The 27,121-nt window shown below is 46.2% G+C and overlaps 1 protein-coding gene across 1 annotated transcript in view; it reads right to left on the bottom strand.

Moving 5' to 3' along the window:
- MAPK8IP2 (mitogen-activated protein kinase 8 interacting protein 2) overlaps positions 1–27,121 on the bottom strand; it is a 216,930-nt gene that overhangs the window by 69,835 nt on the left and 119,974 nt on the right. Inside the window, exon 5 of the mRNA XM_078677937.1 lies at positions 9,135–11,795. Within this exon, the coding sequence (XP_078534063.1) occupies positions 9,135–11,795 (2,661 nt within the window). The remainder of the gene's footprint in view (positions 1–9,134; positions 11,796–27,121) is intronic.

Consider the following 27,121-nt stretch of genomic DNA (forward strand, 5'->3'; position numbering starts at 1 on the left):
GGGGGCGGGCTTTATCTAACAAGAGTCCAGACCGGGCGACCACTGGGCCCTACCTGCTCAACTTGTGACACCTGGCAGTAGGAGTCTGGCGGGGCGGTGCCCCCACCTCCCCGCCTGCTCGATGCGCAACAACACCTGATCGAGTGCGGGGGGCCCCCCCCTCTCAGGCCGCCACTAGGCACGGTGACTGGTGTATTAATGCCTACGGCGCAGCAGTTGGTAATGGGCAGGCTACGAGGCCAAAACATGGCGAAACACCAAGAAGCGAGTGGCGCGGAACTCCTGCAAGAACGGAGACGCAAAGTAGTGGAACCCGAAGCCAACCTGGCAGCCAAAATGGACACTGTTCTGGCGGCGGTGGAGCGCATAGGCGCCACTCTGGCGCAAACCAAGACCTCTCTGGAAGCACGCCTGGACAAAGTCACGTCCGACTTTACGCTGCTCCATGCGGATCATCGCAAACTGTCAGATTCTGTGACGGAACAACGCCGCACAGTTCAGGAATTGCAGCCGGTGGTCCGCAGCCATGCCTCCGCTCTGCAAGACCTGGTCGACAGAGTGCATGCACTTGAGGACCGTGCGGACGACGCAGAAGGGCGCTCTCGGCGCAATAACATCAGGGTGGTAGGCCTGCCGGAAGGAGAAGAGGGGAAAGACCCTGAAAGGTACACTGAGGGCTGGTTACGGTCACTCATGTCAACTGAAGTGCTGTCCCTGCACTTCGTGGTGGAGAGGGCGCACCGAGTGCCGGCGCAGGCCCAGAGGCCAGGGGCTAGACCTCGCCCGTTTCTTTTCAAACTGCTCAACTACCACGACCGGGATGCTGTGCTCCGCGAAACCAGGAAGATGGACGACCTCAGGGTGGGCAATAGCCGCGTAATGCTGTTCCGGGACTACACGGCGACGGTGCAGAAACGGCATGGCTCCTAGTTGGCGGTAAAGAACCTACTTCGGGAGCTGGACCTACCCTATTCCTTGCTGTTCCCCTCCCGCCTCAGAGTGGTCACGAAGGAGGGCACACGCTTCTTTGAACCACCATCTGACGTCTGGGACTGGCTGGAAGAGACCGGTCAATGGTCAGGGGCGAGACCGACAGGCACAGAACAGGGCGGATGGCAAGAGCAACGCTCCAGGAGAAGGAGGAGGAAAAGGGATGGCCGGAAGACCGTGGGCCCAGCCCTGACAGCACCCAGCCTGGAGAAGATGAGGCAAGAACGGCAGGAGGCGCTGGAGGCGGTGACAGCGCTTGGAGGGATGGACGCTGTCGAGAGCACGGAATATAGACTGCAAGCTGAACTGATTGCAAGCGGGCCATCCTCACCGTCCACTGTGCTGTCGGATGACACTGTTCTACCTACGGTGATGCCCCAGACGGCCGACTACATAGCGTAACTGATGATAGCCATCTGATGGCCTATTGCACTGTGTATGTTCTTCAGTATGTTTGCTGTATCCTTTACATGATGGCTGTGACGCGCTGCGGGGGCTAATGGCTGACTCCGGTGCCTTGCGCTAGCCTAGTGCACAGAACTGTCAGGGCATCCTAGTTATGTTGCGATGCACTGGCTGGGGGAGGCTGGGCACCTGCTGCGTGGGAAGGCCTTGGAGGGGGGGGCGAGCAGCCCTGGCGCATTGTAAATCTTCTACTGTACCGAACACTCATCTATTGTTCTTAGGGCCCCGGATAGGGGAACACATTGGAGTCTTTACTGCCCGTGGGGCTTTCTGGGCCGCTGCCTGCACACCCAACCTGACAGCCACAACGCTGACTCTCCACCTCTACTGACGGTGGAACCTGTTGAAGGTTGGACGTATACCCTATTGGGGATTCGCCCTTTTAGTTTGTTACATGTTCCTTTTTCACTATTCACTGTTTCACATGCGGCACGTTGAATCCCCTCAGAGCGCTGCCCATAGATCCCCCTTGAAGCGCCCCCCTGGCGATGTGCTGACAAGGCTCGCGCAATCCCATGGCACACACTAATATTCTGACATGGAATATCCGCGGCATGCATACCCCAGGCGGCGCTACTTGATCTTCTCATATCTGCAACGCCATGGGGATTGCTCTCCTTCAGGAGACACACTTGACACAGGTAGAGCTGGACAGGTTTCGGAAGCGCTGGCGGGGACAAATGCATGGTACCATCTTCTCAGCGCATGCGCGAGGCACACTAATTTGGGTTAGAGCAGGTGTCCCGTTCAGCTGTACAGACACGCACATAGACCCAGAGGGTAGATATTGCCTCGTGCGGGAAAGACTCAATGGACAAGAAATCCTGCTGGGTTCCCTTTACGCCCCCAATGCGAATCAGGCCCCTTTCCTAGAGTCCCTATATCAGATCCTCCATCCGTATGCTGGCCTCCCCTGGCTGTTAGGTGGGGACTTCAACATGGTGCTGGACGTTGGACTGGACAGCTCCTTCCCACCACTCTGGGCTACGACGGCTATGTCCACTGCGCAAGCGTTCGGGGACTGGCTCACACACTGGGGGGTACAAGATCTATGGCGGGTGCAACATCCTGACGACAGAGTGTACTCGTACTATGCCCCTATGCATGGCTTGCATGTCCGGCTGGACCGGATAATTGGCACCCGGTCGCTGCTTCCCCTGCTCGCTGAATCGGAATACTTAGGGAGGACTCACTATGACAACAACCCCCTTCGGTTCAAGCTTGATTGGGGGGCAGACAGCCCACCCGTGCCCACGTGGAGGCTGCAACCGACCGCGCTCGAAGACCCTGAGTCCCGCTCCTCACTGGACACAGCTGTTTTAGACTACTTTGAAAATAACGAGGGATCTGCAAGCAGTGCCACGGTGGAATGGGACGCACACAAGTCGGTCATACGGGGGCATTGCATGGGAGCCTCGTGGAACATACGCAAGCAGCTGTCCACCTCCCTCACACGCTTGGAGGACGAGTTGCTACAATATGAGAGAGAGGGTGTGGGGGCAGGACCACACACACAAACGCTTAGTGATATGCGCGCTACTTACGCATCCCTCATGGAGCAGCTGAGATGCCATAATTATGCAGCGCATACAGCTGGAACGCATGCCAGGGCGGACAGGGCTGGGCGACTCCTGGTCTGGCTGATACAAAAGGAGGGCCGGGGCGGCCCAATCGGGGCTCTTCGCACGCCAGAGGGAGGGGTGCTATACACGCAGCGCGAAATTCATCACGCCTTAGTTGAGCACTACACGCACCTATACCGGGCTCGGGGCACTGGCCCTAGACACGCGTTAGAAAACTTCCTGGACTCATTCACTTTGCCGGTGGTTCCTGAGGAGCACCAAAGCGCACTTACACTGGAGGAGGTGGGAGATGCGATCCAGGCCCTGGCGACTGGAAATATGCCTGGGCCTGACGGGCTGCCAGTCGAGTACTATAAGGCCTACTGTGACATCCTGGCTCCCCTACTCCTAAACACGTATAACACGGCGATCGATGAGGGCTCACTCCCCGCATCCATGCAGGAGGCGTTCCTGGTCTCCTTGTCCAAGCCTGATAGAGATCCGACGGCCCTGGGCTACAGACCACTGGCGATGCTTAATGTCGACTACAAAATTCTAGCTAAGCTACTGGCCGAGCGGCTGGCGCCAGTGGTCCCACACCTCGTGCACACTGATCAAAATGGGTTTGTGCCGGCACGATCCACGTCCCTGAACCTCAGGAGGTTCTTTAGGATAGCGGATGGAGCGTTGGGGAGGTGGCCCAGGGCGGGGTGCCTAATGCTCGACCTGGAAAAGGCCTTCGATAGCCTAGAGTGGGGATACCTGGCGAAGGTGTTGATGCGCTTCAAGTTCAATGTGGACTTCCTGCAAATGGCTGACCTCCGCTACAAACGTCCTGTGGTGCACGTGCGGCTGGGCCCCTACATCTCAGAGGCGGTACCGGTGGGCAGGGGCACCAGGCAGGGCTGCCCCCTGTCACCCCTGCTTTTCGCGCTAGCAATTGAGCCCCTGGCGGCGGCGCTGCGGCAGACCTTGGACGCAGGGATCCCCCTGGGAGATGCCATACACCAGGTCTCGCTCTACGCTGAGGACTTGCTAATATTCATCAGGGACATGCACAATATACCGGAACAGCTGGCCCAATTGCTCAACGAGTTTGCCACGGTCTCCGGACTCCGGGTGAACGTGGCCAAGTCCTGTCTCTACGCGTTTGACGGTGGGGTGGCTGACCCGGAGTACTGCCTGGGGGGCACAAGAGTCCTATGGAGGGCTGACACCTTTAAGTATCTGGGGATCCAGATATATCGACAACCGGCGGACTTGTTCGACGGGAACCTGGGGCGGGCGGTGGCAGCCCTTAAGTCCCAGATAAGCTTTTGGTCCACACTCCCTCTAACGATCACAGGCAGCGTGGCGCTGTCCAAAATGATCATGCTTCCCAGGCTTCTATACTATTTTGTTAACCTGCCCCTGTTTATTCCGAGCTCCTTCTTTTCAACGCTTAACGTGGTCCCCGCGACTTTATCTGGGGCACTTCCAGGCATCGGTTAGCGCTGCCGAAACTGTTTCTGCCAACGGACAGGGGGGGATTGGCCGCCCCTTGCTTTGAGCACTACTACCTAGCCGCGCAGCTGCAGTGGATCGCCCGATGGTTGGCAGATAGGGGTAGGGAAGACACTGCCACAGTCGATCCGCCATACTCTTTGAGCCGTGTCACTGCCCTCTTTCACCCGCTGGCGCCGCCTGAGAAACCCACCCCACCGTTACTGGCAGTCGCCTATAAATGTTTCTGTAGGGCCCTATTCCTTACTCGTAAAGTGTTCCCTTATGCACCTGCTATTCCCTTGGAGGGCTCCCCGGGGAGCGGTGGGGCTGTCACCCACCCTCTGCTGGAGCGGTGGGGCGAGGCCGATGTACAGACGTTGGGGGACCTATACAGAGACGGAGAGCTGGTGGCCTATGCAACGCTGGTAGCTGAGGACGGTTTGCCACCCGGGGGATTCCTACTACACCGCTCGCTGGTGGCGAAAATGGCGGCTCGCTGGGGCGACATGTCGACAGAGCCCACGCAACATCTCACTATGCAATACCTACATGTCCTGGGGAGGGGTAAACATCTGGTCCGCTGGTTTACGGCATAGGTAAGGGAGCACACAGGGATCAGCCTTGCCCCACTCAGAGACAAGTGGGAACGAGACATGGACAGGGCACTGACTGACAAGGAGTGGGAAAGGCTGCTTAAGAGCCCGGTACGCATACCCCGAAACATGCGCTTTCGCCAGATACAACTCTTCATCGTCCATAGAGCATACCTTACCCCTGAGCTCATTAATCGGTACTTCCACCGCCCTGACTCCTCCTGCCCTAGGTGCGATGAGCTGGATGCAGGGCTGGTCCACCTCCTGTGGAGCTGTCCCAGACTAGGAGCCTACTGGCATGCAGTCTGTGGAGCGCTTAGGGCATGCACGGGCCGCGCCCTTCCCTATGACTGGCCTGAGTGCCTCCTACACCAATTCCAGAGGAAACCCCGTGACAAGGCATCCTCCCGTTTCCTGGATCTGGGTTTTGCGGTGGCTAAGCGACTGCTCACGAGACGATGGAAGGCGTGCGAGCCACCGGCTGCGCAGGCATGGGTATCCTCCCTAGGGGCGTGGGCGCAAGCAGAATGGATAGCAATACGGAGGGAGGAAACAATTGGGCATCGCAAGGAGCCCATGGCGGCACAGTGGGAACACATGCTTAGCGCCCTATGTTTGCCGGAGGAGACAGATGCGCTGGATGCTGGAGCGGACTAGATAGCCGCCCTGGGTGGCGGGGCATGCCGCAGGCTGTTTCAATGCAGGGCTAAGGTGGCACGCCTGACTCTGCTGCCTCTGGGTGCGTAGACCTGAGATGCAGGCTGGCACATACAAGCTGCAGCGCACTTGGGGGGGGTGCTGTGTGCGAGGGGGGGCGGGGCCGGGGGGGAGGAGATGCATACAAACGTGTATGAGTTCACGCCGCTGTAGTTTCAATGTTTACATATCTGTTAAATTAATGTCATCTCTATATGCGACTACAAGACAGCGGGATTCACCCAGTGCAGTTGCCATCACATCAGACTGGACTACTGGGCAGCTGTAACACACATCAGGACACTCTGGGATACATCTTGGATGTACGCACCAGGCCACTACACCTGTACCTTCGCTTATGATTAACATAAACGTGGTTCTTTGACTGTAGGTCGCTTTAATATGTGCCATCCTATTACTGTATAACTGTGCCTGCTTTGCCAAACACGTTGACTGTCTTTTATATTGTGCTCTGTAATGCTTCAAATCCAAGATACAAAACTAATTAAATAGATTTGACAAAAAAAACAAAGAGCACAGAAGAGGTTTAAGTCAATAAACAGTTACAAATGTTCCCATTTGTAACTGGGAACAGGCGCCTGTTCCCAGTTACAAATGGATTGAAGAATAAATTAATCGTGCAAAGAAAACTTACCTGCAAGAGTGCAACCTCTTTTGTTCTTTGGGCTCAAAGGACTGTGAGAATATTCTCACAGTGGAAGGGAAGACATGGCTTGGCATTTCGGGCTGGGCTGTTCCCATGAGGCACAGGGTCAGACTGATTTGCATATGGCCATGTCTGAACTTGGGTGGTGCAGTGAGCTAAAGAATGATGATGGATTAAACCCAGATCAGTTGACTGGGGGTGAGTGTTTGATTTGCTCCAACGCTCCATCCATCATCCCCTTTGGTATCGCTTTGTTCGTCCTAAGTTGGCAGGGTATGACCAGACGTGGGTCCCTTGCTCACTTTGCCACTGGATTCAAGCTAGCCTTGCTAATGACGGCTGATTAGCCAGAAACCGGTCCCAGGATGCTTGTTTCTGATCCAGGGAAGACATGGCTTGGAAGTTCAGGCTAGGCTGTTCCCATGAGGCACAGGGTCAGACTGCTTTGCATATGGCCATGTCTGAACTGGGGTGGTGGAGTGAGCTAAAGAATGATGATGGATTAAACCCAGATCAGTTGACTGGGAGTGAGTGTTTGAATTGCTCCAACGCTCCGTAATTTTTTATTTTTTTTTGCAGAGTTTTATATAGCGCGAACTAGACCCGAACCGAATCAGGTATCAGAGTGCTTTACATAGCACCAGTTACGTTACATGAGGACGGACACACATTCATTTTAGGCACGGGGAGATTAAGTGATTTGCCCAGAATCACAGGAGGTTTTGGCGTCGTTACCGAGACTCGAACCCAGGTCCCCCGGTCCGAGGTCGAGCGCCCTAGCCGTTAGGCCAACTCCTCTCCCCATGTCTGTAAATCTTTGAGATCTGAATTTGCATCAAAATCCATGAGTGGATGCACAGGAATGCCCAGGCACCAGCCATGGAACGCCTCCCTGACACAAAGTAGCGCTAGGAGCTCATTGTGCTGCTTTTGTTTACTTTGTGTTACAAACCAATGCAAATCTTGATTTTTGTTGGTTTGTACATCCCACTAGAAGATTTTGCATCAGGTTTGCATTAAAAAAGTAACACATACTCAATGCAAAGCTTTTGTAACTCTGGGCCAGAATTACTATGCAGGAATCTGCCAAGTATTCCGCTGTCTGAAGGGTTTAACTCTCCTACTTACCATCTGCTTTGAGCACGTGGTAAATGGAAGCAGTGGTTTCTCTGTGGGTGGGAATGAGGTAGAGTAAGGGAGGAAAAGGGAAGGACATGTTGCGCAGGGGAGTATTGCATGCTACCCACTTTTTCAAAGGCTTAGCTGCTATTGTACACAAATCCTCATGCGAATGTACCAGCTTGAATTTCCAGACAGTAAAATTAGGTTTAGTGTTCCTGTGCGTGGGAAAACTGGGTGCAGGAACATCAGGCCATTCTTGCTCATGCGAATCAGTGTCCCATCTAGGAATACCCCTCCACCTGACTTGTAATCAGGTCTATTGAAAAGAAAAATAGCCCCTGCATCGATATCTTGGAAGAAAGTAGAGAATAAAAAAAGGCACAATTGGGCTTAGGTCCGGGGGGGGGGGGTGGGGGGGGGAATGAGAGGAAAAATGAGACCTAAGAACAGATTAAGAATGTGACATATGGAGAGAGTCCTGGATGGTGAAATAGAGAATTGAAAGAGAACACAGGATAGGAAATGGAATGAGAACCTACAATATGGTGACAAAGACATGTTGAAAGTCTATAATGACAAAGTAAATACCATGGGCAGAGAAAGAATCATGGGAAATAAGAGGCATGGAGAGAGAACCCTGGATAGTTCACAGAGAACTGACTGAGGGGCTCTCAAGATGGTAGAGGCATAAAAAAAAGGAATGTAAATGTATGTAAATGTAAATGTATAGGCATTTATATAGCGCACTACTTACCCGTAGGGTCCCAAGGCGCTTCGACCGCTGCGAAACCCTTCCTGGCTTCCCTGAGAGATGGTCCCTTAATGGGTATCTCCAGGGTGAGACCAGGCATCCCCGGCGGTCTGGTGGGGCCGTTAGTGAAGATGAGGCAAGCTAATGCCCAGAGTTGCCGAGTGTGAACGCTGATCAGAGTGGGCACCGAGGCGAGAGAATTATCGAGTCCGCTGACCCTGGTCCAGAAACCTGCCGCGCCGGGAATCGAACCCTGGTCCCGGGCCGTCCTCTGCTCTCGGGTCTGCCGCCTCTAACCAGTGAGCCACACTACTTCAAGGAAAACCGAGGTTGACAGTATTGGCAACATGGAGAGGGTCATGAATGAGGAATAAAAGGCAGTAGAGAAAGAAATCAAAGTGGGTTAAGGAAAAACCATGGTGAGTGAGACCAGGATATGGTAAGACAAGGATAACAAAGCCCATGTTGAGATATGAACTGGAGACAATGAGAACACAGCAAAGGATGTGGTAAGGATATACTTTGGAAAGATGAAAACAATTTGCCATATAAGCATATCTCCCATATTGTAAACGGATAACTTTTCTGTGTTATAATCAAAATACTTTGTAGACTTTTGTAAGATGCATCACATTGCAACAATAGATGTAACTATCCTTGAGTGGCAAAATTTGTCATTATAGTTTGCATAAATAATAACAATCTGCAAGATCTCCAATGTCCTTCTCTTCTCTAGACTAGCAAACCTTAGGATCTTCCCTGGATGGGAAAATGGAAATGTGTAAATAAAAATAAACACTTACTGGATGAGCGTGAGGTGCTGTTCACAAATACGTTGAGGAACTTCTTTGAGAACTGCGTGTTGACTTCGGGTGATGAGGCCTCTGAAGAGGAGTGTCCATCCTGTCCAGTAACTCCATCACCAAACTCATCCTCCTCATAGTCACAGCTGTCACAGGCTCGCAGGATCTCGCTGTCATCGCTCAGCACGGAGGTGCACCTCTTCAGACTCACCAGCTCCAGTTGTGTGTTTTCGTCCACCACCAGTGTGTACTTGATGGAGTCATATGCCAGGGAATCATCCCGTTGCCTGGATTCAATTGTGACTGGTGGAGGCAGGCTATTCAAGTCATTTTCCAGCCTTGGTGTCTCATCCAAGTAGCTTTCAAAAGGAGAGTTTTGTAGGCTTCCAAAATAGGGGATATCATCTTCATCTGTGGAGTATGTCAAGTTGAAACATCTATTTGTTTTCGCTGTGGAGATATCTAGATTTAGTTGTGATTCAGCTTCTTCTCGGCCAAGCGGTTCTAGCCTTATGTCATCTATGTATTCATTATCTTCAAGAATACCAGAGTCAAGGTCTTTGTCAATGGCCCATTCATCAATTTGCTCTTGTTGGTGTGTTGATTCACTGGAACCATTTTCTGAACTGTCAGTGCTTGGTGCTCTGTCAGTGTAATTGAAGGAAAAGCTTTTCACAGATTCAGTACTACAACCATAGCTCTTTGGCCCTGTAGAGCTGCATGATCTATCAATCAGTTTGGACAGTGAAGTAAAAACTGGAGTGATGGTCTCATGTGTTGGGTTGCTCATGTACAGGTAGGAGTCAGAATCCTCAATTGGGTAAGCTGGTTGCCCCGTTGGTTCATTACTGGTAGGTCTAGGCTCAAAGGTCTGGAGAGCATTACGCAAGGTTTCCATGTCCACCAGCTCTATGCTCTTCTCTGGACATGACAATTTAACATTCCCTTGGGATGGGGGGACTGTTTTGTCCAGGCTTTGGGGTGAATATGTTAAATCTGTGTCTCTTTCTAATTCATCAGCAATAATGTCTTGCTCTAGATCAGAAGCAGGTGAAATTGTGTCACAGGCAGAGGTGGCTTGCTGAAAGCATTCATCAGGACATTTAATAGGATATGAACCTTCAGAAATCATCTTGTTTACAAGGTTACTCAGCAGCCATGGGGAATCTGAGTCCTCACTCAGGTCTGGTTCAGATTCAGAATCAGAATCGAACTCACTGTTTCCATCATCGTCAATGTCTGGCATTAGTTTGGGCCCAATAGGAAGGTAAAAAGACCTGCGAATACTCTCCAAGCTGTGATCTGGATCAATCTTCAGATCTAGTGGGCGGGAGACAGTCACATCCGTTTGGTCAATGGGAGCTGAAGTGTCGTCTTGGTTAATGCTGTTGTAATAATCCTCCATCTTTAACTCTGATAAGCTGTCTTTTTTTACCTCATTCATGTCCCCAACACAAGTTTCTGAAAGCTCGCCTTCTATGCCTCTATTTTCATCATCCTTACACTTGGCCAAGAGAAGTGAGTCTTTGATTCCCATGACTCCCCCAGCTTCCAACTCAGTCTCCAATTCTTGATCTGAAGTGGGTGAACTGGCCTCCTCAATGGAGTTGGTGAGGTGAGAGGACCTTCCACTGCTGCTATCACTGCTGAGGTCCAGCTCAGTCTCTGAGATGGATGATATCATATTCCTCACTAAATGCCCACCACAGGAGAATGCAGCCTCAATTTCTCCTTCTATGTCTGAGTCAGAGCCAGGTGAGTGCAGGTGGTCACAGTGCCGAAGAGATGAGGAATATCGTTTGGAGTTTCGACTTGTGAGGTCTGCCTCAATGCCTGGATCAGAGGATGGAGAAGTGGTCTCATTTGAGGAATTTGATGGATGTCCTCGCATACTTGCCCCAACACTACTACGAGGCACCTCTCCCTCTGAACTCAAGTCATCATTGAACCCATCCTGGCCAGGGTTACTCTCCTCTGCATTTACCTCTGTTGGTATTCCCATATGTGCAGGTCTACATTGTCCAGATCTTTTGTCTGGTTCTTCATCCGATCCAGGGGTTCCTGTGTGATTGCAAAGGTCAATGGGAGATATACATTTGCTATTTAGATCACTAGTAAACTTTGAGGCCATTTCTTTATCCTCTGCCTTTTCAGGGATTCTGAGATTTGTCCTTATGTCTGTCTTTATTGACTGTTGTAATGCCTCTGTCTGGTAGCAGGTCTGCTCTGGGTTCAGTCCTTTAGAGTTGATTTCACCTTGATGTGAGTCAGGAGTTTCAGAAGGTGGAGTAGGGTGCTGGATTTCTCTGGTTGGATCAAAACTGGAGGCCATATTGTGATGAGCGAAAGACCCTGTTGGAAAGAGACATGGTTTAGCAGGCACCTGACCAGGATGAGATGGCGAATGTGGTTGAAGTGGCGAGCATGGTGGCGAGATGATATTCATGTTATAGTCTTCCCCAGCTTTCTCAGGTTCTTGGAGACCATGCTCTAGGGGGCAATGCCTGTTGCTTTCCAAATGAAAGAAGTTAGCTTTTAACGGTGCCTGGGTTTGCTCTGCTTCCTGCCCTTTGGCATATGACCCAGCATTCAGTGTCAGACCATTCTGACCTTCAGAACAGGTTCCATCTTGGATGCAAGAGTGTGTAAGGGAGACATGCCCTGAGAAACAGAAAACAAAGAGCATGGTTAGACTTCCTGTACCTGCCCCTGAGCATCGAAAGCCCAGTAGTTCCCCTTTCGACATGAGCCACAAGTTCTGGGAGGGCCCCATAAGCATATTGTGTAGTAAATATCTTTCTACAAAAATATCATAGCTATAAAATGTATTACCATAATATTGTGAAGGTGAGTATATTTAGGAAAGTATAGCCTTTCTATTGTTCTGTCTCTCGGTCTCTCTGTCTGTCTGTCTGACTGTCTCTCTCTCCCTCTCTCTCTCTCTAGATCAAGGGCCTGCTTGGCTCGAAACGCGAAATGGTGGTGTGGTGAGGAGCTTAATAAACAAATCAGCACCAGTACCTGGGTTTGTCTCGTCTGTCAACCTGCATGACTGCTGGAGACGTCTGTATGCCGAAAAAAATATATATATATATATATATGTGTGTGTGTGTGTGTATATATTTATACACACACACACATATATATCTATTTATTATATTATATTATATTATATTATATTATATTATATTCAGTAAAAGAAAACTATTTTAAAGGGACATTGTGGTTGGGTGAAAGAACATTGTGGTTAGGTGAATGTGTTAATTAAAACATATCGTTTTAAACCAACAAAACCACTGAAATTCACCAGTTATAGCTATCTAAAGTAACCATAACCTGTGCGCGCATGGCTGACTAAATGATGTTACAATATTACGGGTGCCGTTTTAAGTTAGGCATATCGACTGACTTTGTCAAAGGTTCTGAAAGAACACCAAAATATAAAAAGTGGACCTATAATCTTTATCAAGGGATGAACATATTAGCATATATAAAGCACACCTATTGTCTTTGCCACAAATTCACAAATAATTATAATCAAATGTATATTATATACATTTTCACAATGCAATATTTCATGAATGCGATTGCCATTCAATTTTGTTTTAAAAAGCCTTATTAAAAAAAACATCAAGCTCTCTTGGAGTCTTTCTTTTGACACTTTTCAGGCCACAAAGTGCAACCATAAAACCCACCACAAGGGGGCCCTGCACCCCAGCTGAAAGGCATGCAGCTCCAACTAGGGGTACTTTGAAAAAATATGGTAAGCTCTCCTGGAGTTGTGGATGTGATGACCCAGGAAACTTACTATTTTTTTATGTTTTAATGTTGCTAGGGGCAGCTGCCCCCACAACATTAAAAAATGTGTGGTCTTGCCCCAGCCCCATCTTGGGGCACAACTATGATCCAAAAATGTAAACAAAACGCCCTTGCAGGCAATTAGTTGAAGCTTCTTGTCTGGAGCAGTGAATAATAAATGAGTGCACCCCTCTCTTTTAGACGACCCCGGCTTGATGTATCACTTTGAAACTTTCCAGGAAGGATTAGCACAGTACCATCCATGCTGAGCTAGACAGTGACAAAGCCTGTTGCCATCTTTACAGCAAAGTCTTTAAGCATAGGATTAGCAACTGCCATCTACGCCAACCTGAAAAATGACACAAGCCTTTTACCAATCCAGGCACAGTATTAAAGCTTTGAATTGGTAAAGTACCATCCAAGTCAACCTGTAATAAATTAAAACAACCCCTGAAACATGATTGCTCTAGTTAGAGCTCATAAGAGAGGTATAGTTTTGTCCAGACACAAGGGAGCACCCAGTATAAGTCAACACTGTACCTTTTTAGGCCTCGAGGGCAGCATAAATAATGCAAAAAAAGAAGCAGGGAACTGGGTAATTCCCAAGTTTCGTTGGAGAGCAGCTCCTTTTTTTGTAAAACCTTTCTTTATGGAATTTTCAGTACGTTATCAGCATGGTGTATATATTTATATTCAAATGTATATACACAACATGTCAATAAAATATTTTCGAGGTACACAGATATGGAGTTAAGCATAGTAACTCCTTACTTACTAATCCATACTTACTGTCACAATATTGTAATCGATATTCTGGCTACAATATTTTAAAGTCAATATTTTTCAACATGATATTCTGCCATACAACCATTCTGGAAGGGAGATGTGTGATTGGGGATATGTGGTTTGTACAGTATACACAGATGAATAAACTAAGGTTTCTCTCAAAAAGGTGGGCAGAGGTGAATGCTCTTCTAAGCTTATACTTGCAATTCTTTAGTTGCTTCAATGGCAACTTTCCCTTACCGCGCTCAAGGAGACAGTATTTGGATAAACGGATGCATAAATATAGATTCAAGATTTTAAATGGAGATATTGCTGGTGAAGCCAGTTGTTCTATTTATTTCTCTCAAATTAATGGTTAACGACCCACATAGATGTCACAGATTCCAGCAATGCAGTTATTATTACACTTTTCCTCATTGAACAAGCACATGGAATCATTTCACTAAGTGTTTATCCCATCAAATCATGGTATGGCTGAAATGAATGGAACAAATGACTCACCGGCGACCAGTCAGGTGACTATAATTTCTGATATACTAGCTAATGATCTAGATTGAGTCTCCTGCTTCTTTATGTATCTCTGTTTCCTTTCCAGCCAATAAGGCTTCACAGGTTATCAGCAATCCATCAAACCAATTAATCTTCTGATTATGACCAAACAGTTCTTTGTACCGCAAAGTTTGAAACGCATCGACAGCAACTGACAGACTTTTCCACTAAATTATACTGTTTGATTCAGATTTGAGTGTACCGAGTTCCAGCTTCAGCACTTGTACATATGATTTTTAATATTTTGTAAACTTTGATTCCTTTTTGCATTGCACATCACCTGCACTGGGCCCTGTGCCTCTTTAAGTTTTGCGCAATGGAATGGGGTGTCTATTTGTAGTCGGAATCTGAGAAATCGTTCAACTTCTTTATCATTCACCACGGAGCAGTTTCTGTCTATCCACTTTCTTGTCATTAGAAGGGGAGGAATGGAAAATGAAATCACAGAATCTCCAAGTCAGTTGCCTACTGTTTTGTAAAAAAGTATGCTGAAATTGTTTGTATACTAATTGAAATAGTAGTACGTGGTACACTTTAGTAGGGGGGATATATTGCATATGTGGATATGGTTACATTCTGGGTTAGGTGTGCACATTCAATTGTGATTGGGCTTAATATGGCAGATGAGACATCATACTGGTGAATGAGTATTATGAAACTGGTGAATGAGATTTAAATAAAAGTAAAAAGTCAACTGAGTATGATAGATCTGGTTAAAATCAAAATCAGATTAGTGCATGACGTTCAGGAGGAATTTGACTTTCATTGCGTATAAGTACATTGCACTGCAAAGTGAGGTTCGTTGTGTCATTTGTGGAAATGCTCTTCATGGTAGGGGGTGGTACTGATGGGTGGGGTGCACTTTTGGTGGGGTGGATTCTAAAAGGTTGCCTAAAATCTTCGTAGAAAGCAAACAGAAGTAAACCTCTTCCTCAGATATGAGTAATACTTGTTCATAGGTTTGAGATTTTCATTAGATACTGTGAAGTTAAGATCTTGAGATTTAGCATAGCACTGGTAGATGGGGATGGTACAATATTCAAAAGAGGTCTGAGTACTTCTGGATGATGATGGATGGGATTACAGTGCCCCAGGTGAGCATGGCACTCATGGGTGAGGTGATGATGATTATGAGATTGGGCATAGTGCTGCTATACCTAGTTAACAGGATTATCAAGAGATTGGGTATGATATTGGTAGATGGGATTTTTATGTTCATGTGAGTTTGGTATGGTGCTAGCAGATGGGATTCTGATGTTCATGAGATCTATAGTACTGTTAAATGGAGTTTTAATGTTAAGAAGATGGAGACAGGGTGCTAGTAAATAGGATTAAAATGTTCACTATATGTGTTGTGTATAATGAATGGTATTAGTTAATGCTGTTTTGGGAATGGAATGCTAGGCGTTGGGGGTTCTATGCAGGTGCTTTTGGTGTTTAGACATGATATAATTAGGTGATTCTCTTACTCCGCTCGAGGGTCCCTTGGACAGACGGGGATTACTGGGCCTCAACCGGGGTGGCTGAGGTTTGTAGAAAGTGGTGTTGTGGGATCCCTCCTACTGCAGCTCTGCATATTGGGATAAGTGTAACCATTTATGTACCTGGCTTGGTACTAAGGACAAGGAGTCACAGGGTTCTCAGAGAGGTAGTAAGGGGGGGGCAAGAGCTCAGAACTCAACAATCAATCAGCAGACACAACAGATTAAAGACTAACACAGTGCTTGACATTTAGAAAATGAAGTACTTCAACAGAACTAAAGGCTGCACAATTACATTTATGTTAAGCAAATGGAAGGTTGTAATCTATGATTGCATTCTATAGAAGGCACCACACCCTGACGCTCTATTATGCTACCCCTACTCTGGTAACCCTAGGAACTACAGTTACCCTATCTGATTACCAAGGCATGAACTAGGTAAGACTATCGCTGTTATCCCCATGGGGCTTACAGTGCAAAGGCACAAATCTTCCCACCCAACTCGGTAGGAGAGAACATCTCAGTCCCTTTACTCATATAGTGGTCAAGCCTAGAGATGCCAGCATACCAGTGTTTACAGTTTGGCTAGTGAGGTGGAATAGCCTGCCCTTCCGGTCTTTTCTTTCTTTTTTGCCTCTATTTAGTGCCAACATCATTGGTTTAGGGCAGCATGGTTGGTCAGGGACTGCAGCATGGAACCTCCACATTGGCAGCCTCCAAGTCTGATCAGGCTAACAGCAGTGAGGTACAGTTTTGACTTCTCAGTCTGATCATGCTCACAGAGGGGAGGTACAGTTGCGGCCTCCCAGGATGATCGTGCTCACAGTGGCAATGTGCCATCCTGATCTTCTGGCATCTGCGGTGGTGGCACAAGTTTACAGCCTCCAGTGGTTGACAACCATGCTTCGTTTGGTGCAGTCTTTAAGGCAATTATCAGGTAGGCATCGTGAGGAGAGACAAGGGGACCCAATTGCAATATGAGTTACTCCACACTTCACTCTCTGGTACTGGCTGCTTTTTAGGGTGGGCCACACACTTTAAGCATGCGGGGCTTTTCCTCCTTGACACTATCTATTCCTGTAGGGTCAGGCTTACTTGTTTACTTTTGCAACAGACAAGTAGGCGTCTAGAACACCAGACAGACCCTCCAGCAGAAAATGTTGTCCCCTCACATTTTGGAGACTGACTGCCAGGCAGATATCTACTCTGGTTACACAGCAGCTCTTTGAGTACTTTGCAAAGCATGCTGGTCAAGAAGAACTTGGGGCTGGAACAAAGTGCAGTTAAAAGTGGATACCACTTTTATACACATTTTTCAGAAAGACGATGTGAATCCACTGTATCAATCTACCAAACTGGTTGTGGTTGTTTCTCCTTTCAAGTGTCCTTCTCAGACTGCTCTGCAGACACAGCTTTTGTGTAAAGTGATTCTTCTCGCACCAGCTAGCACTCGGGCAGTCGCATATCAGGAGCACCCACCACATTAATTCAATGAAGTGTGAGCTCACTGCACCTGACTGTCATCAGCCTTTTTAAGGCTGTAATTGGAGGCAAACAAAAGGTCAGACCAGGCCAAGAAACTTCATTATCTTGAACAACAGGAACTGCAGACCACCTCTCAAGCCCTACCGCAAACCAAAAGGTAGTGCTCATGAAGAACTAATCAGCAGCCTCTTGCTAACAAAGAGTTCATGGAATTTCTAAATATATCCTGTCTCCATCCTCAGTTTAGTGTCTGGATCCATAGGAATGGAGGCAAAACACGCTTCCACTGCCTGGAGAGCTGTTCTTGAACTCCATCTTTTGCCATACTAAACGCGGGCCATCACAAATGGATCCCATTGGCTTTAGTACTCAGACTCATACACCCATAGCAACCTAACTACCACACATGTACTACACACGTACCATGCATGCACAGGCATTTGACATACACCCAGGATGTCAGAGCAAGATCCTGGGTTTCACATAACAGCGGGTTTTCAAAAGAGAGGGAAGTAGACTACACTCTAACTGACACTGTAAAAAGGTCTGGTCATACTAAGGATTCACAAAAAGTGGCATGCTTTTACCTCCACTTTATGTCCTACACTGAGGACAGGCACAGTCCACTATGAGGCCACGCTAGCTGCACCCCTCCAGGTCACAGGGCAGTTTCTGGAGCTCGAATTGTCAGGGACATGCCTAGGCCTTTGCAGACATGCTAGATAAGCGTGATGCCAGAGCAAAATAAAAGACAAAATACTGAGCAGTCAGGCACTCAATGGGACTTCCTTCTGTACCATGTAAGGAACATTTCCCCTCTCAACTTTGGTGCTTTAGTCGGATTTGAGAAGAGCATTCTTAAAATATCCTAGTATGGTAACCTTTTGAGAAATGCACTGTATTTCGTGTTCAGTTTATTCGAATTTGCTTCTTATATGTATACAGTTTTCAATACCTATTTTACAGTGGAAGGAAAATGTATTAGACATAGAAAAATTGTAAAGGGAATGGGGTGGATTTCTGTGTCCTTGGCCATTGTATTTCTCTTGCTCTCATTATTTTTGTTCCATGCCGTCTATTTCTCCATGTATTTTGTTTGTTTCCTTGGACTGTTCCTAAGCCTTTCTCTTTATTTTATCTTCTATTTTCAAAATGGTACATTTCTGACTTTCTTAATGTACAGTTCGAACATTACTTTAATATTTATATCTCTGGATACTTGTCTCAAATCTTTTCATGTCGGTTTTGCATTCCTCCTCCGATGCTAGATTTTATTATCTTTGGTTACCTGGGCCTCAACTTAGGTACTATGATAGGCTAGCCCTGAAAGTTAAGTGTGTGTGTCCAGAAATCGGAACCTCTTCAGTGGTGACCAAGTGACAAATGAGTGACGGGTAAAAATGAAGGGAGAAGATATCTGAATAGCACGTGGATACCTAGTCATATTTGACTCTGTGCCGAAAGCCCTCATATTTTGATATGAGACTCTTAGTTCTAATAATTGAAGGTGAGGGATTGCATGTATGCCTCATATGGTTTTTGACTGATTAAGCATTCGGAAAAGATATTGAAATCTATGTAATAGATGGATTGATTGTGGGCGCATTCTGATAGTTTGTCCTGTATCTTAGATGCTGCCTCTTTTTTTTCTGAGAAAGAGCCAGTCCACCTTTGCAGGCCTCCACTAGAGCTTTTGGGAAAGAGTACTTCCAACTTGTTGAAGAAACTGGGATGGAAGATCACAGTTTGATTGGTTCCCATCTTTGTGCAAAAGACACTTTCCTTCAAACTTAAGGTGGATCTAAGTATTCTGTCCTAATAGTCTATGCCAGTGTCCAGTGGCCTGGTAGCACTTCTGACCAGCATCTTTTGGACCCCTGGCAGATCCCTGCTCTGTTGGATAGGTCTTCCCCACACCCCCGTTTCTGAGAAACCTTAAGTGTTACTTTCTGTATGCGTACCAGGTGAGATGTTACCCACACTAGCTTTCCCCGTTGGTGAATCGCAGCACTTTCGAGGTCAATCCGGAGAGTGTACGTTTCTAGGATGCGCTGAAGGAGTGTAATGGGGATGATTTCCCCACCATTGGTATTTGTCTGCTCCGAAGCTTCCTGGGAAGCATGGTGGTTACTACCCTTGAAATCCTGCTTTACCACAATGTAATGAGGCCTGAGACAGCACCTTGATCAACAGGCACCTCTGGTGCCAAAGGTCCTGAGCTTTATGTGGGTCCAGAAGCATTAATACAGATCACTAGGAACGGATGTATGACTCTACATCTCGCGGCCACACTGATCGCGTGCATTTACATTGCGTCTATCACATCGGCCCGACCATTACATCGTGAGTCAACACATTGCTGGCCTCGGCAACGCGATTGCATTGCTTCCTATTGGCCCGAACATCACCCCGCAGAACATTACGTCGCAGTGCAAAACAACGCGGTTTTTGAGTACAAAACTCCACACTTGGTGTGAGCAGAATGCTAGCCCACACCCTTTTTAGGTGGTGCTCTTAATGCCTCTGATGTGAGACCAAGTAATATATGCAAAGTCTTTATGCGGTGAGAAAACACCATAGACAAGTGCTTGAGGGACTGCAGAACTCCAGCCTTGCCTAACAGCAAAAGCAGAGAAGTTCAGGCTTGTTCGGGGTGGTTTAGACTTGAACAAGTTGGGGTATTTGTTGAGATTAAGCTCTGGAAGCCTCAGCTGACCCAGACTGTAGATCGAACTTGAGAGAGGGAGTTCGTGGCAAGGGGCTGCTCTGACTGCAAGTGTGCCCAGAATGGTCGTGCACCAGCAGCTGACATCTTGGACCTGTTAAGGAAAAAGAAGCCAGTGCCAGCTGTCTGGCCATAGTCTGACTTCAAGCCATTGCAAGAGAACACATGCACTGCTCAGTTCCTCAGAGGCCTAATCCAGGACATCTCTTTTTATTAAAGGGATAGCTTTACAGAGGAGGAGGCAGCAACCATCCCAGTGTTGAATAGCATCCTAGGACAGGGACTGTAAAGAGGAGTGGTCCAGCAACATATCACTTTTGGCAAGCAGATTCCTCCATAGCCGTCTTGAGGTAAAGGCCGGCGAGTAGGTTTTCGAAAAGCAGTGTTCTAGTTTTTATTTTGATTATCGCAATTCATTTTCTTCCCTCTGCAACCTCCTTAAAGTTAAGGTTTGTGGGTGGCCACTCAGTCAGATTGATGGGCATAGGCAGGCTCTCTGTTGTGGTTTATTTTCACGTGGGCACTCCTTATATCAGGCCACGTGGATCCTCGGTGTATTGTTAGGAGATCAGGTGCATTGCAGGCTCGTCGACCTCACTGACTTTATGGTTTTACTAGGTATCTTTGTGGAGCAGTCAGATGCGGCCTATTTAGCACCATGGGGGTTACTTTTTGCTAAAGATGTGATATACTGCTCTACTGATGTGGGTGCGTGAATAATTTGGTAGAGTACAATACGTTACTCTCAGTTAACTTCACAACATACATGCTGCCACAACCTATAAGTGTGTTCAATTGGATTGTAAGCAATCTCATAGGTCAACAATATAGGAAAATGTGTAATATGAATATTTTTCAGTTTATACGGCTAATGTAATCCCCTATATAAATAACATTTAATTTCAAGTATACGAGTATGCTGTATTTGTTAGTTAGTGAGCACTCACTCTTGAGTCCAGTGGGTCCTGTCGACCCTTGTGAATGAAACAAAGAAGGTGAGTTTGTGAGGAGTCTCTGTGATGCCTCACAGGAGAGCCTCGCCTCTCCTTTGTCCCTGCTTAGAGTTTTTCGGTCCGCTGGCTTGGAGATGGCGGGTGTGCAGGTGAGTCTGTCTCCTTGGGTGACCCCTCTGGTAGAGCACCCAAATAGAAAGAAGCTGAAATCGATCCTGGTGCAGAGTGGCGGCGAAGCGGACACTTGGATGCCTGGTAAGACATCTCTAGCATTTCCTAATACCCGCTCTTTCGCTTGGGCGAATCTGCTTAAGTATTTATGAGCTGAAATGGAGCATCCAAAGAGCTTCCTGGAGTCGTCATGTAGTGCCCAGAACAAGACAACCTCAGTGAATCATGAGCCATTAAGGGACAATCCAGAAATACTGGGCCTTTCTCTCAAAGATCAACAAATGTAGATGTTATCGGTCTACTACTAGGTCCCTAACCATAGTAGATAGGAGTAAATCTCTTACTGCTAAACTCTAAGAGTGTTTCTCTCACTCCGATACTGAACAATACAAAGCATAGCAGTGTGTCCTTACCAAAGCCCGAAAACCCAGTCAATAGTTGTCCGTCTCTTACTCTCACCCTAAACAAAATAATGTATCTCCAACTCCCGACTTGTTGTTGAGTATGGCTCTTACTGCGGCCCTAATTCCGCAGAGGGATGTTTGTCTTCCTGTGACCGGAAACGCAGTCAATAGTTGCCTTTCTTCAAGTCATGCAGATGGAGACAGATCTCTGTGGCCCAATAAGTGCAGTGTAAATGGCCATTTGCCTTGCTGTAACCATAACACAAGGTTGAATGATGGAACAATGCAGGTAAAAACATTGCATGCCTTTACAACGCATTTTTTTACTTTATATTTTTGTTGGATGCATATACATTTACCTCACAAGCCATTACTATGCATTATTAGTGTAACTAAGGTAAGTATTCGTAATGTAAGTTTAAATATATAAATATAAATATATATCTCTCTCTCTCTATATATATATATATATATATATATATATATATATATATATATATATATATCCCGCTCCGTGTCACACCAAAGGCGGGGCACTCATGCACGGGTGCCGGTATTGCAGTGGTGTACCGCACAATATTCGCGCTCCAAATTCTTTCTCCCATAAAGAAAAAGACGGCACTCACGGGGCTTTAAACAGCGGCAAGATTGTATTTATTTAATTGAAATAAATGCAATCTTGCCGCTGTTTAAAGCCCCGTGAGTGCGTCTTTTTCTTTACGGGAGAAAGAATTTGGAGCGCGAATATATATATATATATATACATACATATACACATTAATATTTATATATATCATTTTTGTCTTTTGGGGGGAGACCCCCCAAACTCGTTTAATTACCTTAAATGCATGGTAAAGGCCTATATGTGGTAAACACCTGTGTGGTAATAAATGCGTGGTAAAGGAATTGTGAAGTAAAAATCGTGTTGGAGAGACTGTTTCTCAAACACAATAGATGGGGATATATTTCTTACATGGCTCAAGGCAAAGTAAGAGAAAGAGGTCTGTTCTGCGTCAGTATGACCTCTACAGACCGGGGTTGGTCCTGAAAGTGGCAAGTATGTGTCAATATGACCGCTATAGAAAGACACATGTGCAGTGATGAGTGCAAATACAGCTCTTGGGAAATGTGTAGCACTGAGTGCATGTGTATCACCAAGCGCATTGACGTTGAGTGCACATGTACCCATATCACTGAATCCATGAACAGCACAGATTGCCTTGCACAGTATTGACTACATATATTGCATTGAATGCTGCCGCAACTCATCCAGTGCAAGCACAGCTAAGTGTACATGTGTAGCGCCAGTTGCATTCATGTAAGTAATTGTAATTTTATTTATATAGCGCTTATTACCCTTGAGGTGTTGGAGCGCTTTACTTTAAGTAGCATGCTACACCAAAACCCAAGGGTAGTGGTTAATCCAGTGGTTAATGTGATTAGTGGTGTGCTCTCAAGAAACAACTGCAGGCATCTACTCCAGTTACTTTGTGATAGATTATATTAATGCCAGTTAGGTGCGATGATTAGGCTATGTCGTTTCAGGTGAATGGTTGGTGAGCTAGATACGCTGGAGGAGTTTAGGTAATGTTAGGTTACAGGGATGGGGTTTTAAAAGAGGAGGTATCAGCCAACTGCAGAATTACAATAAGAAGGATTAAGGCAAACCGGCATGAGACTGAGAAGAGGCTATGCACAGAAATAGAAGGCATGCAGAGGATGGAAAGTAAGAAGTGGGTCACTCCGGAAAAAGAAAGAATAATCAAGCAGAAGTAAGTCAAGGTCACTTTTTCATGCAGGGTTTTAGGAGTATAGTGAGAGAAGGCTTTCTGAGAAACCAAGCAATCAGAGGATATAAGCTGCAGAAAGAAACAGAATTATACATTGTGCTCCATATCTGTGGCAGACAGTTTAATCATGTGATTCTGGGTGTACATATCATTTAAACATCAAGAGCCTGCCTGTTGTGTATGAAGCCTAGGACATCCTTTTTAGCATAGTCTGGAGTATTTCAACCTTGGTACAGGGTCTCTACACTGCACAGTCGGAGTTGGCACTGAAAAAAGAAAAGGTCTTATTTACAAATCTTCTTTCACTATTCTGTAATTAAAGATTTTTTCACTCACTGTTGGAAATGCCCCTTTCAGCAGGGTTACTGCCAAACTTTTTGCCTACTTCTTCCCTTTTTAGCTGAATTCAATTTTGTTGGCTTTAAGACCCTGTGCACTTTACCACTGCTAACCAGTGCTAACGTTTTTGAGCTCTTTCCCTAAAACATGTTAACATTGGTTTATCCACAATTGCCATATTTAATTTACTTAGAAGTCCCTATTAATGTGCACCACCTGTGCCCAGGGCCTGTAAGTTAAATGCTACTAGTGGGCCTGCAGCGTTGATTGTGCCACCCACTTAAGTAGCCCTGTAATCATGCCTCAGGCTGCCATTGCAGAGCCTGTGTGTGCAGTTTTAAACTGCCATTTTGTCCTGGCAAGATAAGCTCTTGTCAGGGCAGAAACTACCTTTTTAATACATATATGTCACCCCTAGGGTAGGCCCTGGATTGTCCAGAGGGCAGGGTGCAAGGTATTTTAAAAAGCAGGACATGTACTTTATAGTTTTACATGTCCTGGTAGTGAAAAATTCTTACATTCATTTTTCACTACTGCAAGGCCAATATCTCCTATATGATAACAGTGTATTACCGTATTACACTTTGTAAGTGTTATTTCCAAATGGGAAGATATGACTGCATCAAGTTTGGTGTCTCTGGAATCCTAATTTAAAATCCGAACTCATAGTGGAGTTGGGTTTTAAATTTCAATTTTGAAAATGCCACTTTTAGAAAGTGGAGAGAAGGAGAAAAGGGAAACCCTACTCACTTAGAACCAGGGTAAGTAGCATATAAACAGAAACAGTGGTTCCTGTGAGCTAATACAATGATATTGGTAATTATAAGCGCAATCGCAATAAATAATAGAAAGATCCTGAAAAGACCCCTTATTGTAGTAGGGGTCGAAACGACGTCGACAATATTTTAAAGTGAACCATTCAACAGTCCCTATTATTGTATAAGGAGGCTGCTCCTATTGTTTATCATTTTTTGGTGGTCGACTTTACCTGTATTTTAGGAAACCATTTATTTATGTAACAATATGTCACTATTTCTGTAGGTTCCATTTTATATTATACACAAATGTATCTTTTTGTAGATTTTCATTGTATTATATATATATAAATATACTTACCCTTTTTTATTGCGATTGCGCTTATAATTACCAATATCATTGTATTAGCCCACAGGAACCACTGTTTCTGTTTATATACTTTTAGAAAGTGGGCATTGTCTTGTCTTAGACATTTGGTGCCTACAGCCTGTCTGTGATCACAAGTCTGGGTGCAGTTGTCAGTTGGGCTTTGTGTATTCCACCTAGACAGCCACACATAATGGGAGCTTAGGTGTGACTTAATGGGCTAACCTGGCAGGAAGGGAGGGAGGAGATGGACACAGCCTCACTTACACCTGAATAGGTTGTGTCCTGTCCACACACAAAGGGCTGCATACCCCCATGTAGTGAGTCTGGAGTCAGGGCAGGAAGGGAGGACATCTGTGTACTTCAAATGCATTTCTTTGAAGTCTCCCCACTACCAAAGGTGCCACTGGGTATAAGTACTGGACCTCAGACACCACCACTTTAGTACACTTCTGGACCTGTGGATACTATGCCAGGAAGAAGGACTGGATTTAGGGTACTTTATTCAGGAGGCCTAACTTGGTCCTTATGGTCAACCCGCTCTCCATTGAGGTCAGCTTTTACTTTGGACTTTGTCCCAGTCTGGTGTGACCAGATATCCCTTGTTCATGTTTATTGTGCTTTTTGGCTCTATTTTATCTTAAAACTTTCAAAACCAATATCTCTTGTTCTACTAAGTGGATTTTTGTTGTTTTAGTCTTGTTTTATTTATTCCAATATGCTCTGTTTTCTAAACCTAGTGTGTGATCTATCTGTGTGGTGTTTTTACTGTTTGAAGTGTTACACAAATACATTACACATTGCCTTCAAGTTAAACCTGACTTATTGTGCCAAGCTACCAGACAGTGAGCGAAGGTTAATTTGGGGTTTGCTAATGCCTCACCCTGATTAAGATTGTTGTTACTGCTTGATGAGGGCTCATGCCCCAGTTAACCAGAAACTCAATTTCCAACACTCTCTCACTAAAACTTTGGGCGTCATTTACAAGAAACTGACGCACCGCTGTGTTACAGCAGTGATACAACAGTTTTTTTGCGCCTGCAGGAGAAACCCTTGCGCCACCATTGATGCGCCATATTTACAATATGGAGCACCATGACCCAGGATTTTTTATCGCATTGCTGGAGTTGGCATGAAGCTGATGCAACTCCAGCAATGCGTCAAAATTTGAGGAAATGCTTCAGTTTTAACTGACGCATTGACTACTGAATGGGGACCAATAAGTTGCAGCGTAAAACCTTGCGCTCAAACATGTTGGTCCTGGATGTGACGCATACAAGTGGGCATAGTGCCCACTTGTAAGTATGACCTCAGCACATTATGACATTACATGCGTATACTTAGGTGGCTCACTTACCTTGCGACTTGTGCAATCAAGTCACTACAGCTGGTATGATCCCTTGGACACAGCCAATGTGTAATCCCTACGCCTGGGTTTGGCACGCGTAGGGCTTGTGACACATTGGCAGCACAGCTAAAGGCTGCACCCCAAAAAAAGTTGTAAATTCCATTGCGGCATTTTCAAGGTGGGCGTTTCCGATGGAACGTCTACCTTGCATAAATTAAAATGTAAGGCCGTGCAAGCGATTTTCAAGCAGATGAAAACCAACGCAGCCTGTAACAAAGTGATGCATCTGCATCCATGTAAATAAAATAAGTGACACAATGGCACAGCGCGAGGAGGCGCAAGGGAGTAGTATATCTATCCTTTGTTTTTTGGCAATGGCTGACAGCATCATGTAAATGCGCAGTCAGATTTATACCCTGTTTTGTCACCTAATCCTATCCAAGTGTATCTTGTGCATGTTTGTGGCCTTTGTAGTATATGCTTCATACATATAAGTGAAGCAGAGTGATGGAGGCCTGTGGGTTCCATTTTGAAAGCCTGTGACCTGTTCCTGTACACAAGATTGGGTAGTGATGTGGAGAGTGGAGAGATGCTAGAGTGAGGAGGAGACCTAGACAGTGAAGTGAGGGTAAAGGAGACAAGACTCCTATAGAAACTCAATTGGGTCCTTTTGCTGAGAGGGGCTCCCGACTAGTCTTCCTGTAGCACTACCACTTGGTGGGCGGTGGGAGTGAAAGGGGCTGCAGTTTCTGATATTGTCAAAGGTTTTTTTAGGGAAGGAGATGCGTTTTTATGTGTTTCAAGAACTAGCTAGCAGCTCTTTCAAAATATATTTAACAAAATAAATTAAAAAAAATCTGAAACAGACCTTAAAAAGACACATTGAATTATGGCCACTAATAATAATAGCTTCTCACGCTCTTTGTGCCAAATAATTCTAACTTGTGATCCAAAATCGGCACACCTCTTGGCGATGGATAATACTGACTAAGTGACAGTTTTTTCACTAGACGGTGTGATTTATTAACATTCGGCC

This window comes from Lissotriton helveticus, chromosome 1_1 (assembly GCF_964261635.1).
Source record: "Lissotriton helveticus chromosome 1_1, aLisHel1.1, whole genome shotgun sequence".
Classification (NCBI taxonomy): domain Eukaryota; kingdom Metazoa; phylum Chordata; class Amphibia; order Caudata; family Salamandridae; genus Lissotriton; species Lissotriton helveticus.